This window comes from Micrasema longulum, unplaced genomic scaffold, assembly GCF_059751315.1.
Source record: "Micrasema longulum isolate JH-2025_06_02 unplaced genomic scaffold, ASM5975131v1 h1tg000082l, whole genome shotgun sequence".
In the NCBI taxonomy this organism is placed as follows: Eukaryota; Metazoa; Arthropoda; class Insecta; order Trichoptera; family Brachycentridae; genus Micrasema; species Micrasema longulum.
This window is the reverse complement of record NW_028277288.1, coordinates 93926-117293: the sequence shown is the minus strand read 5'-3', so window position 1 is coordinate 117293 and position 23368 is coordinate 93926. Positions and strand designations below refer to the sequence as shown.

The 23368-nt window shown below is 34.0% G+C and overlaps 2 protein-coding genes and 1 long non-coding RNA gene across 3 annotated transcripts; 1 reads left to right on the top strand and 2 right to left on the bottom strand.

The window, feature by feature from the left end:
- The first annotated feature begins 5380 nt into the window (after positions 1 to 5380).
- LOC148284871 (uncharacterized) lies at positions 5381 to 9233 on the top strand. The gene is made up of 5 exons (XM_088233589.1): positions 5381 to 5542; positions 5838 to 6027; positions 6940 to 7057; positions 7910 to 8563; positions 9109 to 9233. The coding sequence occupies exons 1-5, from the start codon at positions 5487 to 5489 to the stop codon at positions 9159 to 9161; spliced, it is 1071 nt and encodes a 356-aa protein (XP_088089715.1). The 5' UTR covers positions 5381 to 5486; the 3' UTR covers positions 9162 to 9233.
- A 396-nt stretch (positions 9234 to 9629) lies between these two features.
- LOC148284870 (uncharacterized) lies at positions 9630 to 15115 on the bottom strand. Its single transcript, XM_088233654.1, has 4 exons — positions 14966 to 15115; positions 14142 to 14243; positions 12743 to 12924; positions 9630 to 9867 (listed from the first exon to the last, which is right to left on the bottom strand). The coding sequence occupies exons 1-4, from the start codon at positions 15039 to 15041 to the stop codon at positions 9781 to 9783; spliced, it is 447 nt and encodes a 148-aa protein (XP_088089780.1). The 5' UTR covers positions 15042 to 15115; the 3' UTR covers positions 9630 to 9780.
- Positions 15116 to 21445: 6330 nt separating this feature from the next.
- On the bottom strand, positions 21446 to 22526 carry LOC148284869 (uncharacterized). Its single transcript, XR_015823602.1, has 2 exons — positions 22289 to 22526; positions 21446 to 21608 (listed from the first exon to the last, which is right to left on the bottom strand). It is a non-coding gene; the product is annotated as an uncharacterized LOC148284869 (long non-coding RNA).
- Positions 22527 to 23368: the final 842 nt, after the last annotated feature.

Genomic DNA, 23368 nt, shown 5'->3' with positions numbered 1-23368 from the left:
TTCTGATGTTCTCGGCAGGTTCTTCGTTCTCGCGGTGTCTGCTCGTGTTTCTACGGAATATGTCAAGATGGGTCCCACACATGTCTCATATATCTAACTTTGCTGTCAATTCGCATGTTTTTATTTTTCCATATTATCTCTTTTAGGCATCCCGACACTTGTTCCATAATTTAATTTATCCTATACTTATTTTATAGCTGGTGTCAAAAAATAAATCTTCCTTCTGAAAATGTGACATCCCAATATTATGGAAATATATCTTTAAAATGAACACCAGCTTGCTATTTCTATTATCGCTAAATATTCTTGGGGCTATTAAATCATAACGCCATGCAGCGTGCATGTGTTTTCATCAAATACACAGTATCACAATTTAGCAGATACTTAACTTTTCAACTAAATGTTGTAATAATAAAACAATGCCTTATTAAATTTTAAAATATCACAAACATGTATATTAGCTAATCCCCCTGGCTACCGTGGCTCTAAAGCTTTCATTAAATTTGTTATTAACAATTAATGTATATTTAAATACTTTTGTTGACTGCAGATATTGTAGACTCAACTTCCGCCCTGCCGAATACTTCAGCAGCCGCCATCAGCCAGGCTATTCCACCCCGAGTCACTTCAGTTTCAGAACTAATGGAGAATTCACCAGATTTAAGTTGTAACTCGATTGTCTTATTCAGAGTACCATCAGATTCACAGATATGTATCTCATGAGCATACCATATTTGATTGTGATTGTACTTATGCATTTGCTTTACATCGGTGGTATCAAATATCATTTTACTGTTTCTTTTACTTGATTGTATGGTCTTTAAGAACGCCATGGACTCAGGTTTATAAAATGTATAACTATAGATGAAATTTGTCATTTCAGAGCTCCATAGAGCTTTAACTAATTACACACTGCAAATTGGGACAGTCATATATCCAGAATTAGATAAAGTGGTTTCTGAAAATTCAACGGTCAAAACAACATGTAAGCGTATTTTTTGCATTCAAAATCACAGATTTTTTCCAATTGTGTTAGTTTAATGTTTAACAATGCTAGTGCCTATTTGCTATTGTTTCGGATTGCTCGTGTGAAGTTGACAGGGAACCATCAGTTTCTGCAGCAGCTTCGGTGAAGGGGTGGGTAGTCGGTCGCTCGTTCTGACCATTTATTTCTCCCGAGTTTGATGACTTGTTTTGTCCAAATACTCGTGTACAAAGTATAATAAGATTTTTTTTCAATGTTATAACATAAGCTGTATAAGCTTATAAGCTGTATCAAATAAACTTTACTAATGTAACAAAGCATTTTTCATTTTTAAATCCTATTGAAAAATGACATCTTTGTGAGAAATTAAGTAAAAAGAGAATGGACGCAGCAAACTCTGGTGACAACTGTCGTTGGCTAGGCCATATACTGCGGATGCCTCCTGAGAGTCTTAACCACGCTTGCTTACTTTACAAGGCATCAGGTTTTTGACATCCTGGACATCCACTGCTGACTGTGCGTCGGCAATTTATGTCAGAGCTTCGGGACGAGAACCTGACTCGGGAGGCCGCAAAGGGGTTGGCAGCCGATAGAGATGCATGGAGGCTCTTTGTGGATACCATATGCTCCAACTAAGGAGCGGACATAGAATGATGATGATGATGAAAAATGACAAAAATTGAATAACTTAAGGAAAAAGGTATTAAATACGTATACCAACCAATATTGTGAAAAATTAATATGAATAAATGCAATTTCATGTAGTTGATAAAAAGTAAATAAACCTCCTTAGGTTGTTTCGTTTTGACATTTGAATTTTATTCTTAAATATTTATTTTTTTTAGATTTATGGTTGGTGAGTTTATGTTTTTTTTTTTTTTTAGACTGCGAAAAGGTAAAAAATTAAGACAGAGAAAAAATATTTTCCTACACTTACATGGAAGATAACTAGAGTGTAATTTGTGGTCATTTTGTCTCGAAAATTCGATCGTGAAGCACATGCGTTGAAAATAACATATTTTGCCAAGATTTTAACAAAAAGTTGGTGGTTTTGCGATTTATTTTTGAAATTCAATTAAATATAGTAAACATCTGATTGCCAATGCTCGTATAAAACGTGGTACACTGGGGTGGAAATTTTCTCTTAAAAAATTAACTGTTATTTTGTGGTCCAGTGTAACAATCCTACTGTTGTGCTACAAAGTGAAGTGTTGTATTTTTGCTATTCAATCGGGAATCGAACCCTGAATAAACAAACGTGAATGAGGCATCGTCTAAGCCGTTATACCACGTTATCCGCCAAATTTAATTAATTTTAACGGCGTTTTTGATATTGCGCAACCATCAGTTGCAACATCGAAGTGTACAAAATGTGTGTTCAATTAGTGAAATAAATAGTAAAACAAACTTAAGTCAGTTTAATTACTAAAAATAAAAATAACTGCCTTTTCGCGTTTTTAAAAATGTGGATTTAAAAATAAAGTACAGGTATTTATTTTCGGGAGCGATTAGTAAATTCTATATACAACCACCTGGGCTTTACAAAATGTAATTGTGACCTGAGGTGGTATTCTAAACGCAAGAGCGCGCGTAGAAAACGCATTTTTAACGCGTATTTAGTACTGAATACACGCTAACAGCAGCGATCTGTTCGCCCACAATTCCGTTCAGAATACCAGCCCTGGCCGAAAATCGAACCCGAAAATAGATTACGTTAAGCAAACGTCTTAGCCATTCACCACGTGGACAATTTTGGCGTTTTTTAAAATTCTATTATTGCTCAATAATTATTATTGTTAAATCTCGGGAGTGTTACAAAGTGAAGGTCAGCTTGAATAAAAAATCGTAATGTCGGTTTAATAAAAGTGAAAATAAAAATAGTTACATCTTGCAATTTTTAATAAATTTGCGTTATAAAAATAAGTATATAATTTATTCCGGGCGCTATTTATTAAAAATAATTACTAAATAAAGTGGTGCACCATCAGGGAAGGCGACATTAATTGCAGGCAAGCAGATGACAGCAGTATGTCAAAACTTTAAATTATTATTAGATTTAAAATGGGATAATATTTTTTGTGCTTTTCTTGTCTGTATTTACAGGTTTTATATTGTGAATATTTTAAACAGTAAACACATGTTTTCAATAAATGCTTTGTTTGTTTCACTAACATACATAAAAAATAGAGCGCGTTTATTTTATCAACAAAAAACACGGAATTCTCTGATTAATTTGTCTTTTTTATATTTATTATTTATTAACATACAAAAATATTGAAAAATCGTAAAATAATTCATATAGCAATATTTTGTTTGTTTAATCAAAGTAAATAAAATAATTAACAACTATTTCACAACGCTGCGCAAGTATTGAATACCTATTTAAAAGCAAGCTTAAGGTAGAAGGCAGCGTTTTTTTTATTGCCACGATTTCAAAACTCTAACTCAGAAACATAAATGTTTAAATAAATAAATAAATTAAATAAATTAAATAAATAAATTGAAATAAATTGAAATTGAGTTTGAATGCTTTGAATATTCCAGGCAAAGCAGAATCAAAGAGTAGAACGTAAATTTAGTTAAATAAAATTTATTTGAGATTACCAGCTTTAACGCAAAAATTATCAATATACAAGTTTATGATATACGTAATACATAAAATTATGTAGTGTAGTAAATAAATACATGATGGTTTCATAAAAAAACAAAGTCTCATATTTATATTGATCGTGTTTATGAATATATTGTATAGCATTATTTTATTGCCCTTGTTTGTCATTGCTGCATAGTTTTATGTTTTTCTTTTGTTCAGTTTTTTGTACACTGTTGTAGTTGGGTGAGTTACCCCCACCACTCGCTACATGCTGCCGGCCACAGGTGGCGTAAATACGGGCGCCTATTTCGTCGGCAGCCGCGACGCGCGCAACATGATGATTACAAATTTATATTTAACATTATTTAAAATATTCTATGGCTATATTTTGCCTCGGTATTACTGAGGCCAGGCTCGAAATTGAATAATTTATCTTAATTGGGAGCCTAGCGCTCAGTCGTACATATACCGGGGATTCTAGCTAGTTATTTCATTATATTTTATACAGTTACATATTTTATCAATTTATACTACGCATCTGAAACAATAATAATAAATGAAAGCACGTTATTACAAATAAGATGCAATATTAATACCTATATACTTTATAAAAATGATATGTTGTTTGCAGAACCGGAGCGGAATGAGTAGCAAATAGTGAAGCTCTGACAGAGTTTCGCTATTCGCTAGTGATTCCTTGTGCTATGCTTTCGCAACAGTGTGCTTGCGGCGTAAGAAAAATAATGTTTTATGCCGACTTAAATTAAGCTTTAAAAATGTATTTAATTATTAAGGAAAAAAATTGAGCATGTCAAAATGTTTGTAGACAAGGACATTTTAAAGAAGGTAATATGGAAGTCTGGAAGTATTTATCGGTCATATGACCCGCTTACTAGGCAACGCCTGAAAATATTTTTTATTTTGTATGTAGGTGAAACAGTTCACTCAGATGAATCTCACCCGCATCAGTAAAGGTATGCTCATTTACTTCACCAAAATCAAAAAGTGAAATTACGTTCCTCCACATACCCGAAACCGTTTTATAGACCGTGGGTCCTTCGATCGGTTTCACTCGTACAACCCTATATATTTTTTGGTCAAAAAACGAGTTACTCTTTGAATTTTCAATTGTGTATATCGCTATTTTAATTTAATTTAACTCTACTACTTTCACTGCCCCTTTCACTGTGTATTTAGCTAATTATATGGAGGGCCTTTGTCGAATATTATAACAAAAATCAACAGATGTAAGAATGGAAGGTATATGGATGTTAAAATATTAGCGGAATGGTGAATTTTACAGTGTGTAAAGTGACCACTCAAACCAGCCAGTGACAAGTAAATGCCTAGACTTCCATATTTCATTCCCTAAAATGATCCAGAAAATAATGTTAATTAAGAATGTTTAAAACGAATATTTATAATAATCTGTTTATATTGTATTATAATATTATATACCTAGCTGCTTTAAGCTGTATTTTAAAAAAATATGTGTTTATTTTATTTGTTCATCTAATTTTTTATAATATCTTATGCAATTTTTTCTCTCTTTTTTAGCTTATTAAAATTTTTCTATACCAATTTCTAAACAATGTTGTATCTTTTATTTCTTTATATTGTATTTTTTTAATTTTATGTTTACGCGTTTCGTCACCGATTTTTATATACCTATTTTGATATTTTGCCTCTAGACAATAGTTCTTAGTTTTTTTTTGGCTTACTATAGATAATAGATAACTATCATAAACCGTAACTGCCGGGAAACTTGAAAATTGAACTTTGTCTATGGTGTTGTTGACGTTTCGAATTCGGATTATGCTGTTTTGATTGATAATATTTCTTGACAAAATAATTGCACATTATAATATACTTGATGCCAATTCAAACGACCAAAACACTTATAATAAAATGACGTCGGCTTATTTGCATTTAATCAAAATGTATCAGCTAGTTGCCATTCAAAAGTAAGTAATATAATGTAACAAATAACCTAACATTTTCAGAAAATATTAAAAAAGCCTAACGGCCGGCCTTTAATTAATAAAACTGAACTTTAATAATATAGCAAATGAACTCAGATTTACATACTTTTTTCGAGGGCACAGTCAATACCGTTACAAAATTATTTTTAAGAGAATTGTTGTGCCTAACTCAGATTTTCTCGAATGTATTTAATTTTATTATTATTAATTATGTATTTCATTTTAAAATATGCTCATTTATGTGGACTAAAATATTTAAAAACATTATTTTCTTCAGTTATGCAGCTGAGAAAGAGAACATTGAAAACAGCCTCCCTTGTAAGAAGCTCTCTATGAAGAAAGTGACTCGAGGCTACTGCTGTGTTTGTAGCAGTACGGAAAACTTAAGGAACATTCACCATAAGTACATTTACGAAGACGAAATAGGCGATTGCGTGGATATGTTCGCCTCCTGCTTCAACGTTGAGGTAATATAATATTTAATTTATTTTGATTTCGGCTGAGGTTTATAAGGTAGAAAGCAAACCTTTGCGAGTACCCTTTTATCAACAGAGCAAATGGACAGTGAAAGGACGACTAAAAAGAATGAGGAACTTCAGTCCTACGGGAAATTGGATACAAAAATATTTTCTTGCTCGCGGTAAAAATTCCTTAAAAATGTACAAAAAAATAATAAAAACTAGTTTAATAAAAATGCACTAATTTGATTGACGTCACTGGTTCATATGAACCAACCAGGATGTGACGGCTGTGAAGGATACCCGGCTGGCTTACATTGGCATTGGGAAGAACTAACAGAGAAAAACCTCTGACGTCACACGCGGAGTTATTTCAGAAATTCAAAACTTAAAAAATCATAGCGCTGTAAAAAAATAAAAATATTTTTGGCTTATAGTCCTTAAAATATAGCTTGATTAAAATGAGAGCTGTCAAACTAATGTCACCAGTGATGAGAAATTACTGAGCACTGATCAAATCGATTTTATCACTTTTTAAATGCAAACATGAAACTCTGTTTCTGAAAATTGATATAAAAACGCAAAAACAAGCCTATTATAGTGTGCTTAAGACAATTATTCACCAAAAAATAAGACATTTATACTTTTTTCATGAACAACATCACATGAATTATTTTTTTATTACATCAATTTGTCCCATCTCTAACATTTTTGCAAAATGATGTAACCTTTTAAGAACGTCGTTGATAATTAGGTTTATTATTCTTGTATTATTCTACTTTGACTATATAGTATATACCTGCTATTACATGTGTCTTTTTTCTTTTTCTATCATACGTACAATGTATGTCATCCTAATTTTGATATGTAATATGACTGTGCCAGTAATCCTGTATAACTGCCCTCTGTTTTTATACTCAGATAATAGACAACGAGAAACAAGGAGAGATTTGTGAGACTTGCATTATTGCCTTGAAGGACGGCGCCCACTTCAGGAGGCTGGTAGAAGCTTCTGTTCAGTCACAGAATGAGGCCCTAGGTAAGGTTTATCAAAACATTATCATTTTATTTTTTCTTACACGTTATTTGCTCGCTGTTGAAACTGCATCTCCCAGGCGAATGTGTGATAAAATGACTTATGATAGGGGGCGCAAATGTCGAGATCCGTGCATTGACAAAATCACGAAAGGAGTCCTGTGTCGGTTCAGACATTAAGAGTGAATGGACAGAGATAAAACAGCTAAGATATTTACCATGCAAATGATGGATGTAGAAAACGAGAAAGTTATGGCACGACCAAATCTAACAAATAGGCATGTTACAATTTTGAATAATTGTTGTGCGTGCGTGAAAAGATGTATGAATGTAGAAGAAGCGAAGTCTGTCTCCAAAGACGGAATAAAGATGGATTTTAACCTTTTATCTCTCCCTTTTTTTTAATTTTTCTGTTCCTTACAATATTTTATGATATAAATAGTAATACAAGTGTTTCTAAGTTAATATGATGATGTGAAAGTAACCTCAAAACAGGTCAACGCCTAACTCAAAAATTTAAGTGTTTATACAAATTTATAAACAACATAATATATTCAATTATTTTTACAGAGTTAGCTATAGTTGATTGATTCGGTGTTTATTTTGTAGAACTCCATATTTAAACTTATAGTATTAGAAATCAAACACTGATTTGAGTCTACTGAACACTTTATTTTATTTTTACAAATATAAAAAATATAAAAACAAAAATTTCGTGACAATTGTTTCGCTTTGTTAGGGCATTTTCAAACGAATGTCAAACAAATGTTTACATTCGTTTGAAAATGTCCCTAACAAAGTTTCGTAAAACAATTTTTTAAAATTTATTCACCGTGTATTTTCTTGATTATTTCAGCTGTAGATAATTATATGGCCACAAGCAGCAATGCAGAAAACGATTGGTTAAATACAGTCGGACAAGAGATTAAAAAACATGGTAACAAAACTATATTTAGCAATCGAATACCAAAAAAGCCATTAAACTGTATCAAGCCAACCCTACCGAGAGGACTAACAGTCTGCCCAATTTGCAACGTTGAATTCGACTCCCACTTCAGCCTAGTTCGGCATCACACCTCCCACTACCATAATTACCTCTGCGAAATATGCGAGAAAGGATACTATTCCCTGAATAATTTCAAACGCCATACGCAGCTGCACTCGAACAGGAAGCACCCTTGTCAACTATGCACCAAAGTGTACTCCAACAAAGACGCGCTGAATCAGCATGTGCAAATCCATCACAGGAAAATGAAGTTGTATCGATGTCGCAAGTGTCCGGAGAGATTCTCGGCTAGTTCCACGCGGCAGAAGCACATGTTCGACAAGCACGGAGTCGACTGTCGCAGGTTTTCGTGCGCGCAATGTGGGAAAATATTTTTCACGATCCAACATCACAATTCTCATGTGAAAAGAACACACCTAAATCTCAGAGAATATGGTTGCCAACAGTGTGACAAGTCTTTCTACACGGCTAGAGAATTGAAATCACACTCGCTGAAGCATTCTGGTAAGACTTTTCTTCAATGTTTATAGGCTGATCCGATTATATTAACTTTTGTTTGTGGTTTATGGTAGTGTCGCAGTATTAATAACCCGCCACAATAAATACGACCTCACTCTTCCGACTCTGGAAGCCGACTGACAAGTCACAACTTGTTCATACTTGACCCTGACCTCAACGTTCAGGCTATCGGACTTAATGCTTCAAATGGATGTAGCGCCAGCAGTTTCTACTATAAAAATTAATTCACTGTAATTGTTTATCTCACCTTCTTAGTTAGGAAAATAAAAAATAATAAAATGTCTAAATTAAGACGGTCAAATTAATCATAGAAACAAAAAAGATCGTAACTAATTTCAAATGTTACATAATATCTTTGGCATTATTTTTTTTTTTCAATATAAGGAAAATAGTTAAAAAATTATATACACACATATGAGCTTTTCCATTGGTAGATAGATACATTTAAATGGAAAAAAAATTAATCAAACCAATTGAAATATTTTACAAATCAACGCTAATATTTATAGATATATATTTTTTCTTTTCAGATGTCCCGGAGTTACCCTGTCAAGTGGTCCTATGTGAAAACACATTTGCGTGAACATTAAAATATAACTAATGAAATGCGGTTTCCGATATTTCCGATATTATAACTGGAATATGTCAATATTGATAAATGACTTTAGTCCAGTTTCAGAGCTCAAAAAAGCATTTATTTAGACTCTTAGTTTACTTAATTTATATAATAAAAAATATTATAGCTACCCACATAGAATTAAGAATAGTCCAGAAACTGCATACGCACATCAAACAGAAGGCGACTCAACTACTCATAAATGAGCACTCTGGTCCGAGCGCCATTCGTCGCCCTGGCGGCCACTCGGGAAGCTTCGGTCGCGGCCGGGGGGTTTGACCGCCTCTCCGCGCTCATCCCAACGATTTTTACTGTGCAGCTATCATCTCCGACTGGGAGCCCGCAAAAAGGCCGCTTGGCTTGGTGTCAATGTTTAATGCTCGGCGCTCGTTCGCCGTGTCACAGGCCGCGTTCTATGTCCCTTTTCCGCACGCGCGGCGATGTCCAATACAGTTTTTTGTTTTTTATGGGAAAATAAATAAAATAAGGGACGATTGTCAGGTATCGAAACAGCAAAAGAACAATACTTTCCAAGTTGCTTTTTTTTTATTATGATTAAAGTTTATAAGAAAAAAATACAATGTTATCAGTCGGCGATTATGCAATCTACTTTGAAGCATTGGAAGACAGTTTCGTTATCTCCAATTAGAGAGAATTCCAAATTCACATCAATCTGAAACAAAAAATTGAGCATGTCAAAATCATGTAGAAGAGGATCTTCGGGTATTTCATCGTCATAGAAAGATACCATTTCAACAGTCATAACAAGTATTTAACAAATTATGGAAGTCAGGCATTTACAAAACTTTTCTCCTATCGTTGGCTGATTTGAATATTACAACAACAAACATTCTACTATAGCGGCATAACATGTAAAGTGGGAAAATGACGTAAATTTCGAATTTGCATTTATCCCCTTTAATTTAATATTAACATAGCCAAACGCATAGAATTATAATAGTCCAGAAACGTACTGGTGGGATTAAAAGGGAATATGGCAGGATCACATTTCATGTGTAAGAAGTGAATTCACAAATATTATTTAAGAATTAAATTATTTTACCATCTGTCAGATTGTTAAATAAAATTAGGTAAGCATTTTGTTAGTATTGCCCCCTGGCAATTGTCAAATTTTTTACCCAGTTTTCTATTAATAAGCCTTAATAGGTATTTATTTATTTAATTACTAAATGATTATGCAATGATTTTTTCACATTTGTAATATAATAAAAGTACCTGTTTATTTTTATAGTCTGGTTAGTAAAATATAACATAACATAACACGAAATTATCTTATATTTGTGTATATTGTTCGCGGTCTGGCAAAATTACGCGGCCTTTTTACGCATGCGCGCTGGCGGGATGTCGGGTAGAGGGGGGACGTTTGGACACAGTACGATGTATACAAATTTGGTTCTACACGCCTTCTGGTATATTATAGTTAGTAATTACCTCTTTGTCTATGGAAACTATTACTTCACACATATTTACCATTTAATCCCACCAGTCACAAGTTAGTTTTTTTCTACAACTGTTATTAGAATTATTTTTTAGTAAAACATAAGTGTCAAATATTACCCGCTTTACAACGCAAAAAAACTCATTTGTATTGAGTAAGTAGTTTCGCATAAATTCGTTTTCAAATGCACAAAGGTGGAAAGGATTTTCCAGTATCCTACCAGTCACATTTATTCAAATAAAAATTACGCAAAACATATTGACTGTTTGGCTTTTTCTTGAAAGCAGTATAATAAAATGGTTCTCTATCTTGTTTTAAATAATGTTTTACTTTTGTATGAATTTAAATGACATAGTTACAACTCAAAGTTGGTCAAATTCTGGAATCAAATGTCCCACCGGTCACAATGGAATGCCGCTATAATAGAATCAATTTGTTATTTAGATTTAAGGCTTTTGCGGCCAGAGTCTATGTTAAGCCCTGAAAGTTTATGTGATAAAATAAATGTATCATTGATAGAATGATGTCTTCTTCACAAAAAATAAAAACTCAAACGAGAACAAACCTTCCTCTTCAATAAACACTTCTTTACTCAAATTTTTATTTTATTTTTGCGAATAAAATTTTTCTTGATTATTTTTTTATTAACATAAACGGCAAATCTGCCCTTAACAAAAATTTATAATACTAACATATTTGGCTTAATATTTTTTTTTTTTAAAAACATAAATTTCCTTTTACCCAAGATTTATAAAAAAAAAATTTACCTAAACATGATACAACATATTCAGTAGAAAGTTTAAACAATTTAAGAATAAATGTAAAAAACAAATTAAATAATAAAATATTTTAGAGTAATATAACAAGAACATCATGAGTACTGTTTCATACAGCTGGGCAAAGTGAAAAAAATCTTATATATTATGAAATGCATAAATAAATAAATATAATTACCATTCACCATCTTTGAAAAAGTTCAAAAGGTTTGTTCTATAGGAACAATACCCTACATTAAATATATCCGATACGTGGGAATAACTATATTTGCAATAAATTAGCCCATAATTAATGTAATAAAGTATAAAATTATTTTAACAAATTGTAACAGAGATGAACAACATGGTAGATACGGGAATATGGAAGTCTAAGCATTTACAGGGCTTGTGACCCGTCATTGACTGGTTTAAGTGGCCACTTTACATGCCGTGTAACATTAACCATTCTTTCTATGTTTGGACATCCGTTTTTCTTAAATTCTTCCATCTGTTAATTTTTGTGAAGTTAATGAGAAACCTTTATTGATGCGGGTGAGATTTTTCTGACTAAATTGTTTCTCCTACATTCTTGGCAGTGAAGAGATTATTATTTTTTTTTTTTTGAATGGATGTTCAAACACGGTCAGAGTGGTGAATGTTACACAGTGTGTAAAGTAGCCGCTTAATTCAGCCAATGACAGGTCACAAGCTCTGTAAACGCCTAGACTTCCATATTCCCTTCTTTAAAATGTTCCATCTCTGTTGTAATATGTTTTAATCTGCTTAACTCCCCAGGGTGTGAAATCTAGTATTTGTTTTACAGAAATTTGGACAAACTCAAATTTATTGTTATAATAATAAGGTTATTTAAAAAAAAACTGTATTTTTTTTTTTTAAATCACAAAAGAAATATTTGTGTCTTATAATTTACCCAAATATTTAATTTTGAGGGCCATTTTCAACGAGTTGTAAATAACTCACTATTAAAAAATGGGAATCGAGTTGGGGTAGAGTGGGATTCGAACCACAGACCTTTGGTCCGTGAGTCCGAGACACTAGCCACAGGACCACAACCCGATTAATTTCTCTACTCTCCGTTTTCACTTATCTTCATTATTAATATGACCTTATTTAATGCTGTTTTGTCAACACTGGATCTTAATGGAATGGATTCCCCCTGTTAAGCACTATCTTACTGTCCAACGAAATGTTTTATCGTAAGTCCAAAAAAACATTTTTTAAATACAATTTCAGTTAGCGCTCAACTTCCTCATTCAAAGAAGTCTGAATGATAAAGTGGATGATATAACTATAAAAAAAACATTTTGAAATACCTTAGGGAAGGGTGAAACGAGCATCTCCAAATGGTAAGTCAGAATCTCATCCTTCTCTATGGGGCAGTACCCGTTGGTTATGGAGTTACAGGCGTCGGCCTGCTCTCCCTGGAGGGGGTAGGTGACGGTTATAGGGCCGACCTTCGCTCGCACCTTGGGGACCAGAGTGTATGTGTTGATGGCTGGAATAAAGTCATTTTTTTTTAATGCATGAAGAACATACATTTAAAAAAATATTTATATTTAAATTAGATTATGACCAAGTTTTCATAAATTACCTATCAAATGTAAATATAAAAAGTGACAAAAATGTTGTAATGAAAGTAAAAACTTATAATCTCAATGTTTTATATTAATATATGGAGGTTTAAAATAAATTTTAAAAAAATATTATTTTGTAACAAATTTAATATTTGATTACAACGCGCCCCTCTTGTTCATTGATCACAGAAGATCAATCTATTCAAATTTCTATGATGTGATCAATCTGTGTTCGGACGATTTCTAGGCTAGTTGATGCAAAAGCTTAAAAGATTTTTTTTCCATAAGTTTTCATCATCATTCCCTTTTCGTACCTAATGGTGCATAGGGCACTGCATTGGTACACCAATTGCAGTGTATCTTGATCATTTTTGTTACATGAAGGTAAGATGATCGGTCTTACGCTTCAGGTACCAGTCCAGGGACTACAAAATATTTCGGTATGAAAACACCCTTGTAAATAAATACTTCATATTGACCATGTCGGGAATCAGACCCGAGACCTCTTGCATGGTAAACAAACGCGCTGACCATTACACCATGAAGCCGACAACAACTTTTACTAATCAATTACACTAGTATAATTATCATTGTAAAGCTAGGGTTTCCTAGGACAGCAGTACCTGTATCTTAACGTGTTGATAACACCGTTTTTCTAGGAAACCACTCTCTAGTCACCGTTACGACGGCTGTCCACCGCATCAGCGTTCACTATGGTCGTAAAGATTTGGGCACCGCTGTCCTAGGAAACCCTAGCTTAAGCTACGACAGTTTCCCATTTTTTGACGAGATTATTCCGTTGGTATAAAAATTAAGAGACTTGAATGCATAAAACAAATATACTAGTGTTTTGAAGTAAAAAAAATATTTAGAAAGTTCGCTAGCAGTCTAAATAAAGGGTTTTTTTTTTACACAAACATTGACAGTATAGATCAATAGATAAATTAAATAACATAACACTCAAATCCGATTTTCAGATTTTCAACCTTCGCATTTCAACTTTAGAATTCTTTGCTGGCTATATTTGAATTGAAATAACCATAGAAAAAAACACAAACTTCAGCTTTTTTCAGGCGCAAATTTTATATCGATGGAATCAACTTTTTAATAGCCTTTCATCATCAAATTGATTACTTACGTGCTTTGAAGGTGATATCCATCACAGCGACGCCTGACAATGTACACGGTTCCTTATCACATCCCTCAATTTTCACCAAAATAGCGTCGGGACCACTCGTACCTGAAATTGGTGATAATTCTAAGATAAATAAATATAATCGGTGATAATACAATATTTTTTTCAGTTTAAAGTTTTGATTTATTATAAAAATTACTTAAGCGAGTATGGTAAAAATATTATTATTATGGATAGTTTATATATTATGTACATAGTTTAATTTTCATAATAATGGACGCTTTACAAAAGTTATGAAAAAACGCAGTATCTAATTTGATTTAACTCGTGAGGCTTCGACAAGCATTACTAACAAAATTAATACAGGGTTGCTGTGATGGCTTCGACATATAGAGTACATGACTATAAAAATATAATAGTTTAAGTTTCAAAAGGCAAAATAAATTTTAAAAGTATTTGGAGATCAAAGCAAGATCTCGAGAGAGTTTAAAAAAGGAATGCTGGATAAAATTAAAATGGATGATCGATCGAAAATCATGGTGTGTTACCATGCCTGAAGTCTTGAGTTCAAGTTCCGTCGAAATCAACAATTGTATATTTATTTAAAGAGGATGTGTTATCGCTACAATATTTTTCATAATTTACTCGGACCACCATTGGAAGTCTCGTGCTTATAATCAATAGATAATCTTGTATTTATGAAATAAATTTTGAGTCCCAATGCAGCACCAAGAGTAAAGAGGAGAAAATTAAAATAATTTTTAATACTGATATTTGACACTGTGTAGGTACTCTTCAATGCTTGATGAATTTTTTGTAGTACTTACATTTTGAGACAATCGTGCCCTTTGCTAGGGACACTGAAGCCAAAATAACACACAGTAAATATATTTTTGAACACATTATGACTGATATCTAACTATCGACAAGAAGTTTAGAAAACAATGGGACCTTTTATATATTTTTAAAGAATTTTATCTTATCTTACTTTGAGCTTTTAGATTTGAGAAAATAATACATTTCTAGAATCAGATTACAACAAACAGCAAGCAGGTGTTCAAGATCTGTCGGAAAGATAAAACTGTACTAGTAGTATTTTAATAGTAATATAAATATGTTTCAAATATGTCGTCAGTGTACTGGTAAAACCTCAGAGTAATAACGCGCTGCCGCTATAGAGCCGCCCATACGGACAAAAGTCATTCTAGCGTTATCATCAATCACGAAGTTAGCTATCGTCTATAGTTAATATAAACAGCCTAATACTCTCGGCCTATAGTAGGTACTCAGGTTGAGAATCACAAGTACGGTGACGAAATGGTCAGTTTTGCGTTTTTTGTTAAACCAAATGTTGCAAATCCTCCAAATGACAAAATTTGAGAAAACAAGTTATAAATGCAGTTACATGCTATTTTTTGAGCTTTATCAACTGATAAAATTCTCTGAGATTTAGTTTCGATGTTATGTAGTTTTTCACCCACAATTTCTTAATGCTTGTTTTTTTTAATTGAAATTGTTGAAAATCATTAATTCCGTTTACTAAATAATTTTTTTGAAATTCCACCCATTGAAACAGTTTGCGAATTAACATGATTTCATAAGTGTTCCGGACGCGCCGGCTATTTAAATAAATAAATACATAAGAATGATTTGTATTTTATTTATCTTAAATATATGAATAATATAGTACCCCGGCATATGTAAGCCAAGTACAGAGCCCCTAATAAAGACGAATTGTTTCACTTTCGGGTTCCGCCTTCGGCTATACCGGGGGAAATATAGAACAGGGCATAAATGAGTATAATAATGATTAAAGTATTGAAAATTAAATGAATTAATTGTAGTTCAGAAAAATATGTTAAAAACCTGTGCGATGAATACAATGTTATTTTACTGCCAGAAGCTTGGCTTCTTCCTTTCAATGTCAACTATCTGTCAAACATTCATCCGAAATTGTTGAGCTATGAAAAATGGACCATTAGTTGAATTTTAGCCCTTTGTGTGCTACCGCTCTCCGCTCTGCCTTTCCGACTACCTTCGCCTCTCTCGACCGCTTGGACTAGGTGAATAGACCTTTTTAGGGCAATTGAGGTTGACTTGTAGCCGGTGCAGTCGTGCCCCTACCTTTCCGCCTTTCCTTTTGGCTCTACTTGGGAGGGTGGGTTCCCGTTTATGCCGAGAAGTCTGACTACGGCAGGCGCGGGTGACAAACCAGAGTAAAGATGTGGTAATACGAACGTTACAACGTACAAAGCTCCAAGATTTGTGAATATTGATTTTAATTTGTATTATGGAAAATTCATATATAACTTCGTCAATGCCGGTCCCAAGCCCGGATGAATCCTCAGTTTCAAAATTTATGAAAATGGTTTTAATAAAAATGAACTGATTTGAATCAACCAATCAATTACAGTATTGACATGAGTTGTGATAGATTTCCGATTTCCAGGAAACCATTGTTTTCAACGTTTAGTATAATTTGATAGCTACGGGGTTCTACTTTTAAATGTCACATCAACTCACCGAGGAGAACTAGTGACTTTACGGGCGGAGTTTCAAAATTACAAAACTTTAAAAAATCATACTGATGTTTTATGTCTTTAATATTTAGTAAACTTTAAAAAATCATACATGTTTTTTTAATTTTTTTGGCTAGCTAGTCTAGTAACAAAAAAAATATTTTAAAAACCACTGAACTTCCTCATTATGGTTTTCACTCCGCCTTGACCAGAGTTCTTAGGTCCTCCAACAAATATCCCAGTCTTGATTTCTTTGATTACAAGTTATCTTCTTTCATCCAATCACTGAGTCAAATTCAATCACTACTTCATCAATTCTTTCTCTTCCATTCCCACCTATTCCAATCTTGCTTCCCTCTCTTCCTTAATGATCATGTATTATATTGATGATCATTAAGTATTCTTGTACTATTCTACTTTGACTATATACCTACTATTACATGTGTCTATTTTCTTTTTCTATCATTCGTACGATGCATGTCGTCCTAATTTTTTTCCCAATAGGTTTAAGTTCACCCATTACTTTATTTATCAAGGCCAAATCAAAACAGACAAAAAGCAATAATGCAAAACACTCAGTGATGAATCCTGTAACAGACGCGGCGGATCACTGCTTCGTCCGTAGCAATCGCGCCCGTCACAAGAACTGTATTTCTATAGGTGCTGGTGTCAAACGCAGAGTGGCCGGGCGTAGGCGGGCCTCGGCCGACGAACGATAAGCTCCGGGGGAGGTATCGTCGCCTAGAGATCCCTTGCGGGGTCGCTAGCGAGTAGCGCTGGCGGCCGCAATCCTGAGTCAGGCAACCGGGTTGTAAGGCCGGTATCTCTCCGTCGGTGGGAACGGCGGGGTGTGTTCCGGGGAAGTATCCAAGGGTCCAAATTATCCGGGGTCCAAAATCCAATCCAAAGAGTATCCGAGTTCCAAGTCCAGGGGGGTAGCGGTGTTCGAATCCAGGTGGCGATGAGGTCCGGTTTGAAGCGAGGTAGGGAGGTGAAGTGGAGAGTAGAAAGCCTTAGTAGTGTGGTGAGATGACTGACTTTATTTTTCCCCGGCGGGGCTATATATACAACATTTTGCCGTGCGGCGGTGGGCTAGGCCAATAGCGGGCGGTGCTAGGTTGACCAATCACGCGGCGAGAGAGATAGCGAGCACATTTGCCGGCTCTATCGGTCTCTCTCGCGCCACGTATAAGGTCCCCACCCTCCCGCTACCGGCCGCAGTTCCCCGCCGACCGCGCGGCGATCAACACTTATACAGAACAACATAAAAACACATTATGGGCATACAAATATTTTCATGACTTCTAATCTATATGTGGGCTTCAGTATGGCGATCACCACCCCCGAAAGTGACAAATACTAGTCTTTATTGAGGAGGTGGTAGATCGCTTACACATACTGAAGCCTCCTATGCTACATTAAAACCCCAGGAAGGGCCGCCAAGTTGGTGCATGTACTTTTACGTCGGCAACAAATCCCATGTGGTGTAAATGCTGATCCTCTATTGATCAATTTTATTATAGAGCCATTTGGAAGTGCCTATTCAATTTATAGGGTTTTGGCATGGAACTCAACCTTTTTTTTTGTTTTTTTCTATATTTTAAAATGGAGTTTGAAATAAGTTTTAAGTACAATACTTTCTAATAAAATAAATAAAAACACTTAAAGGTTTCCCACCCGTACACTTGACTTTATTTATTAGCTCCATACGTAATATTTAGTAAACATTGGTAAAATAAAATAGGATAGAGTTCATTAGTTAAGTATACCTTGATAAATAATCTTGTATAGCTTTGTGTGGTTAAAAACAGAGATGTTTATTTGTGTTTTTATTTTTTATATTTATAACCACAAAGTTAGAGCTTCAAACACAAATTATAATACTTTATTTTTTTATTTTAAATATTTTTTTCTCTGTAAAATTACATTCAAACATATTTTTTTCCATTTTCGATTATAAAGGGGTTGGCAATTGTACGACACATAATGTTGCCTTAATTTGAATACAACATAAGTATTTAAAAAAATGTATTTGAGGTTATGATTAAATATTTTTCCCCATACAAAGTAACATCTTTCTCTGTAATTTGAAAGAAGATATTGTTTAAATAAAAGAGATGTTTGCAGTGGTAAAGCAGTTAGTATTTATTTGTTAATTTTTGTTTGGATGGAACACTTAAAAACCATGTATACCCTCAAAATAAAATATTTGTTTAAAAAAACACTAAATTTAATTTAAAATTCCTGATTAACGAAGTTTTTATTGTCTCCGGTAAATGTATTATTTAGTGACTTACGTTGTATTCTAACTAGGCGGCGATATGTATAATAAAACAAAGTCCCTTTTTTACAAATATATTTATATTTTGGCAATTTCAAACTTATCAAATATATTAATGTACAGGTCAAAATAATAATAAGTATCCCAAAAAATCTATTCGATATACATCATTTAAGCTCCGACAACTTTGCAGGCGACCTTGAAGCACTGAATCACTTGGTTGTTGTCTCCGAGAAGGGTGAACTCCAGGGTTAAAGAAATCTGAAATAAAAAAGTTTGTCATATTTATGTCTGATTGGTACGTGTAAATAACAAAATTCAGACCCCTATTATAGAGATGCCAAGAGATAATTTTCCCGATATTTGTTAATACAGTTAAATTCTAGGCAAAAAATTGTTTGTAAGGTATGAGGTTTATTTAAAACAAACTTCTTTTCGCTATCCGTCCCCAGGAGTGCATAGGGCACTGCATTGGCACTACAATCGCAGTGTATCTAGAGTATTTTTCTTACACGGAAGGTTAGGTGATCAGTCTTATGCTTCAGTTACCAGTGTTCAGGAACAGCAAAATATTGCAGTGTTAAACCACTGTTTAAACAAATATTTTACGTGCCAGAAATCGAACCTGGGACCTCCAGAATTGTAGGCGGATGCGCCAACCACTACACTATGAGGCCAATTTATCCCCACTCGATTTCCATTTGCAGGATTTTTTACCTCTGAGTACTTATCCATCTAGTTTAAAATGCGTAGAGGATTTTGGTTTTATTTTACACACAGAACTGTATTCTTTATCCGCCTGGACACAGACACAAATACAAAATACCATTTTCTGGGTTGTTATGCCATGTACAAATAGCACTTGTGTTGCCTTTTCAGGGAGCTTTTTAACACCTGGCATAGCTGCAAAATGCGGTATCTAAAATGCCGTGAAAATCTACGAAGTAAAATTATTTATGCCGACAAATAAATAATACCTTGGGGTATCCTTTGATGGGCATGGCCAGTTGGTACACATACTGCTGGTCCTTGACAAGGGGACAGGCGCCCCCGTTCAGCAAGCCCTTGCAGCCGTCCTGGAGCCCTCCGGGCAGGGGATAGTTCACCGTTATCCCGTCCACCGTCGCGCGCACCTTAGGGACCAGGGTCTTGCTGTTGCTGGCTTGAAGTTGTCAAAATTAGCGGATCAAAAAAAGAGTAGAAAATAATTCTGTGGCATTTAAGTAAAGAGGTACAAGCTGATTGTACCGGGGAACCATTTAAAGTTTCTTACTGCTTGAATTATTTTATTTACCTTGCAATTTCAAATTATGCATTAACTAATTTTGTTATTAAAATAAATATTTTTTCCTTAACTTGTATCTCTTTGCCCGATCTTCTGTAGACTTTATAGAGTAAAACTGCATACTTAACTAATTTTCTCAGTTTAAGTGACATGTGCCTCTTTACAAAAAACCAAAGAAGTATTATAACCCTTATGTGTATGTGTCAAATGAGTCTCCATAAAATACAAGACATGCTTTATCTCTCCTATTTAAAAAAATAATAAACTAGTATTTTGCCATAACAGGCCTAAATTCATAGAAATTAGAATAGTCCAGAAGGAGCGTAGAATCATATTTGAATACATCGGACTGTGTCCAATAATTCCCCCACTATGCCCTACTTTCACCGCGTGCATTCGTGAGGTCGCAGTGTAATGTTGCTTGATGGTAAAAAAAAAACAACACAAATGTAAGGTAAAAAAAAAAAGCAATCGGTTAATTTCTCTAAAATTTTATTGTGCACGCGGAAATATTGATTGACACAACAGAGCAGATAAGTAAAGGGTCATTTAATAAGAGTAATTGAATTAATGAACTTTAAACTTCAAATATAAAACAAATTTTATTTTACATAAAACGGATATTTTTATATCATGTTAAATAATATTTGATGTTTTGAAGATAATGTCGGCCAGATGTCCACCACAGAGTTGTTTAATCCGAGATTCTATTTTCATTAATTCTCTCATTAGATGAGCAAAGTAGTGTAAAAAAAATTACTACCTAGGCAACACTAACGAAATTTCCATTTTGTTTCTTCGACAATCTGACAGATGGAAAAATAATTCAATTTTTAAGTAATGCATTTGTTATATACACATTCATTTGCTAATTACACATGAAATGTGATTACATCCTGCTTCTTTAAGATCCTAGCAGTATTTCTACACTTTAAAAGGACACAACACGGCATAGTTGAATTCAAATCAGGAGTTGCATACTGAGCGAAATCTACAAAGAAACTAATGTGTCAAAATGTAAACCTACTCATTTATGAGTAGTTGAGTCGCCTTCTGTTTGATGTACGTATGCGGTTTCTGGACTATTCTTAATTCTATGCCAAAATGATATAATTATTTTTAAAAAATAATGAAAAGCAGATTATAATCTACGGATGAATTCTGTTATATATAACAGAATTCATCCACACTGTAAATTTTGTTTAAGTAGGTACCTACACTGATGAATACTGTATAAGACCTTTACATGATACATTAAAAATAAAATAGTAACTTACGAGCTTTGAATGTGATGTCCATTATGGCGTTTGTTCCATCCACGAGGTTACACGGCTCCTTGTCACATCCCTTGATGTCCACCTTGACGGCGGAAGGAGAGGTTCCGCCTGGAACATCCAAGCATACATAATATGTTATAAATATTTTGCAAAGGTACATCATTCTTTTAAAAAACAGGCACAAGATTGAACTCACTAATGTTTTTTTATTTTATTTTCACTACAACAGATCGGTCGAGACTCATCGGTCTCGTGATGTAGTGATCAGCGCGTTTGTATATCATGCGAGATGTCTCCAGTTTGATTCTCAACAAGGTTGCAAATCACGGTAATTCGGAAAATTGAGTGCTGTCATTGCACGCAATCAAGAAAATAATCCATTACTTTTTAGCTAGTTCTTCATAAAAGTGAGAAAAGTATTTGTCTCAAATGAAATCCTCACAGAATCCACTTTGAGGTCTAAAAACCTGGTCGAGACCGGATTTATCGGATCAGATGGTAACCCTACTTGTGATTAATCTTACAGATTGAATTGAAGAAATATAAATGTTTAATAATAGGCAGAGTAGTAATTGTCAGACAGCGTGTAAAGTGATTACTTAAACGAACGAACCAATGACAGGTTATCGCCGACAGTTACTTTTAGATGATAATGTTGCACTTGTTAGAAAATGGCAATATTGTCATGTAAATAAAGCAGTTGGCGATAACACAGGGCATAAGCCCAGTAATGACTTCCATTTTTCTTCATGTATATTTTATTTTATTTATACACTGAGCATAGTTACATTTTTGAACAGCAGTGGCGGATGTTGCGGAAACGAAGGCAAGGACGAAGATCAGGAAGAAAGCTTTGGAAGACATTTTGTTGGTTGTCTGCTCTCTGCTGTTTGCTGTCACTGAGAAGATTAGAACTGTATGTGTGCTCCAATAAACCTGTGAACACTATTTATACTAAATTGTATTTTTGGAATGCCCTTTAGTCTTACAGATTAAAATTTTTATCACACATGGGTGATATAACTAACAGATGGTCATGGTAATCTAATAAAATCTCACTCACAAGTTTAGTGATTTTTCACATACATACAATACTCGCACATCCATACACATATACACACATCCTCACCAACCCTAACATGTATAATAATAACACTGATACACTAAAACAAGTACTTGGCACAAATATTATTATTTCGTAATAAAAGTTATCCTCATAATGTAATTGAGACACATTTTATACATATATATTTCAACCGACACGTTGAAACTATTGTATAAATTCTATGTGTTTTGTTTTTATGAGAAAAATAAAATTATGGAAATTCATATATGACTTCATCAATGCCGGTCCCAAGCCCGGATGAAAGAGAAGGAGGGTTTCTGTATAAGGTAAAAAAGAAGAGTACTCACAGCCCAGAATACTCAGCCTTGGAACACAGACTGATCACTTAAAATATATAAGACATGTGACATATATGACATATGACATATCCATCTTGACATATTTCATAGAAACACGAGCAGACACCATGAGAATGAAGAACCTGCTAAAAACATCAAAGATGAGGGTTTTCAAATCGATTATCAGAAACAGTCTGCAAGACTAGGTCAGAAATGACTTTATACGGGAAACTTGCGGAATTGAATATATAGTGCACTGGAGCAGATCCCGTAGAAGATTCTGGAGAGACCACATAAACATAATGAGCAGCGATAGACTCATCATGGGAGACTGAGTAGTCTAAGTAGAACAGATCGTCAGATCTACAAGAAGACAACGAAGAAGAAGAAGAAAACTAATACGGCGCATCCGAGATCCTAATTAATCAAGGCCCTTAGAGCTGATCAACTGAGGCCCGTGGGGC